At 46.7% G+C, this 2,500-nt stretch overlaps 1 protein-coding gene across 3 annotated transcripts in view; it reads left to right on the top strand.

The window, feature by feature from the left end:
* nbeal2 (neurobeachin-like 2) overlaps positions 1-2,500 on the top strand; it is a 58,295-nt gene that overhangs the window by 46,083 nt on the left and 9,712 nt on the right. For all 3 annotated transcript variants that reach the window (XM_031573877.2, XM_031573891.2, XM_031573884.1), the window contains 8 exons: positions 1-85; positions 323-447; positions 701-818; positions 1,089-1,246; positions 1,627-1,760; positions 1,904-2,011; positions 2,169-2,264; positions 2,465-2,500. The exon at positions 1-85 is cut by the window's left edge and continues 73 nt beyond it; the exon at positions 2,465-2,500 is cut by the window's right edge and continues 89 nt beyond it. In XM_031573877.2, the coding sequence (XP_031429737.1) occupies positions 1-85; positions 323-447; positions 701-818; positions 1,089-1,246; positions 1,627-1,760; positions 1,904-2,011; positions 2,169-2,264; positions 2,465-2,500 (860 nt within the window). The remainder of the gene's footprint in view (positions 86-322; positions 448-700; positions 819-1,088; positions 1,247-1,626; positions 1,761-1,903; positions 2,012-2,168; positions 2,265-2,464) is intronic.

The following is a 2,500-nucleotide window of genomic DNA, read 5'->3' as shown; positions in this document are numbered from 1 at the left end:
GCCTCAGCCAGCAGTCGGTGGTGGTCAAACACTGGAAGGCTCTTCAGAGGCTCCTCAACCACCCGAGAGCTGCCTGGGCACACAGGTGCTGTGTTCCACCTCTCTCATTTCACACTTCTAAAAGGATAATCTATGGATTTAGTCTTTCCCACGTTAATGCAATAGTTTTATTATATAGACAGGCAGGAGCTTGTCTTGTTTTGTCATTGTATTTACAGTCAGTGGTGGCAGAGGATACACTGTGCTTGGACTGTTTTTTTTTTATCTACAGACCAAAAGAGTGTACTACTGTACACTTACTTACTCTAATGTGCCCCCACAGAATCCAGCCGGAGGTGAAGTGGACGTTGTCCAATGCAGAGACCTACTCCAAGATGCGTCTCAAACTGGTCCCCAACTATAACTACGACTCTCACAGTGAAGCTGCTGCACTCAGGGATAATATGGGTACGGATGCATTCACACACACACACAGATACACACAGACACACACAGACACACACAGACACACACAGACACACACAGACACACACAGACACACACAGACACACACACAGCATGGACAATTTCACAGTGGACAGATAAAATGTCTCGACCTATGTGTGTGTGTAGTGCAGTTGTTATCATGGGATCCTCCTGTGTTGTCTCATGCTGGAACTGTATTGTGGTGTGGGATGTGATTCATGGTTCTGATGTTCAGGAGCTGAAAGCCCTCGCAGTAACACAGACACCATCCCCCTGGCCGTGGCGAAGGAGGCCAAAGTGAGTGACATGGAGGACGATCAACTCGGGGATGAGGACATGTTTCCAGTCAACCAGTGAGTCACCCCACCCTCTGCAAAACAACACTGGATTTCACTAAACTAGTATGCTGAGGAACATACTAGTTGCCAGTTGCATGTATACTAGCAAAGCAAAGTACCCTTTGTAGATGGTGTCTGGAGATTAGTCTTCTTCTTCACTGTCGTTCTTCTTTCCTGTTTTCTTTCTTTCTTCAACTCTTTCCTCTTCTTCTACATCTTTTGTTCTTTCTTCACCTTTTTCTTCACTCTTTCTCCACTTCCTCCTCGTCCCCTACTTTCTCTCAGGGTGGAGGGAGAGGAGGAGAGTCAGAAAGAAAAGCTGGTGCTGTCAGAAGACTGTGATCTCATCACCAATATCTCAGTGGTACCAGGTCGCCTGGAGGTCACCACACACCACCTGTACTTCTACGACGGCAGCAGTGAGAAGGAGGAGACCGAGGAGGGTAAGAGAGAGAGGAGGAGCAGGAGGAAGAGAGAGAGGAGGAGCAGGAGGAAGAGAGAGGGAAGGGAGAGACAGGATCTTACTCATGTATAACAGTAAGAGGGAATATATGTTTAGGTTGGATTCTAAGAGATATGATCTAGTTATTAGTTACAATGCTAATGCTAGTATAGTGTAGCTAGTACACCTCAGGTTCAGGGTTTTATTATATTGTGTGTGTGTGTGTCTGTTTCCTTTATGTGTGTAAACATTGGGTATAATTTCTGTGCATACCCCATAGATTTCCCATAGGGTCTTACTGTGTGTATATGGTCCAGGTATAGGGTCTTACTGTGTGTATACGGTTCAGGTATAGGGTCTTACTGTGTGTATACGGTCCAGGTATAGGTTTTGACTTGAAGCGACCCCTCAGCCAACTGCGGGAGGTGCACTTGAGGAGGTATAACCTGCGCAGGTCTGCCCTGGAGCTCTTCTTCATAGACCAGTCCCATTACTTCATCAACTTCAGGAAGAAAGTGAGTCCAACCACAAACACAATACAAACACATCTATTCGCACAAACACACACACAATACACACACACACACACACACACACACACACACACACACACAATCATGCAGATCAAAACAATGTTTGTTATTTCAAATGTCTGCAGGTGCGAAACAAGGTGTACTCTAGAATCCTGGGGCTGCGTCCTCCCAACCTCTTCTACTTCGGCTCTCGCTCCCCCCAGGAACTCCTCAAAGCTTCCAACCTCACACAGGTACATGCCTATTCGCACACACACACACACACACACACACACACACACACACACCCCCAAGTGCACACACACGTGCACATACTTACAACTGGATTATAAAAAACTGTACGGTTGACAGTAATGATGTCCCCGTGACTGTCTCCCTTGTGTTGTGCAGAAATGGGTCCACAGAGAGATCTCCAACTTTGAGTATCTCATGCAGCTCAACACTATAGCTGGCCGCACCTACAATGACCTCTCCCAGTACCCTGTGGTGAGTCCCATCTTTTGCCTCTCCTTTCCGTCTCCATCTTTTCCCTCTGTTTATTGCCTGTGTGATATTACTGCTAGGTGTTGTATATGTGCATTAGCATGACTGGATGTATATCAAACTGTGTGTGTGTGTTGGTGTGTGTCTGTGTGTGTGTGTGTGTGTGTCTGTCTGTGTGTGTGTTGGTGTGTGCATGAGTACAGTTCCCCTGGGTTCTCTGTGATTACACCTCTCCGGTT

The sequence above is a fragment of the Clupea harengus genome, chromosome 1 (genome assembly GCF_900700415.2).
Source record: "Clupea harengus chromosome 1, Ch_v2.0.2, whole genome shotgun sequence".
Taxonomy (NCBI): domain Eukaryota; kingdom Metazoa; phylum Chordata; class Actinopteri; order Clupeiformes; family Clupeidae; genus Clupea; species Clupea harengus.
This window is presented reverse-complemented; position numbering and strand designations above follow the sequence as displayed.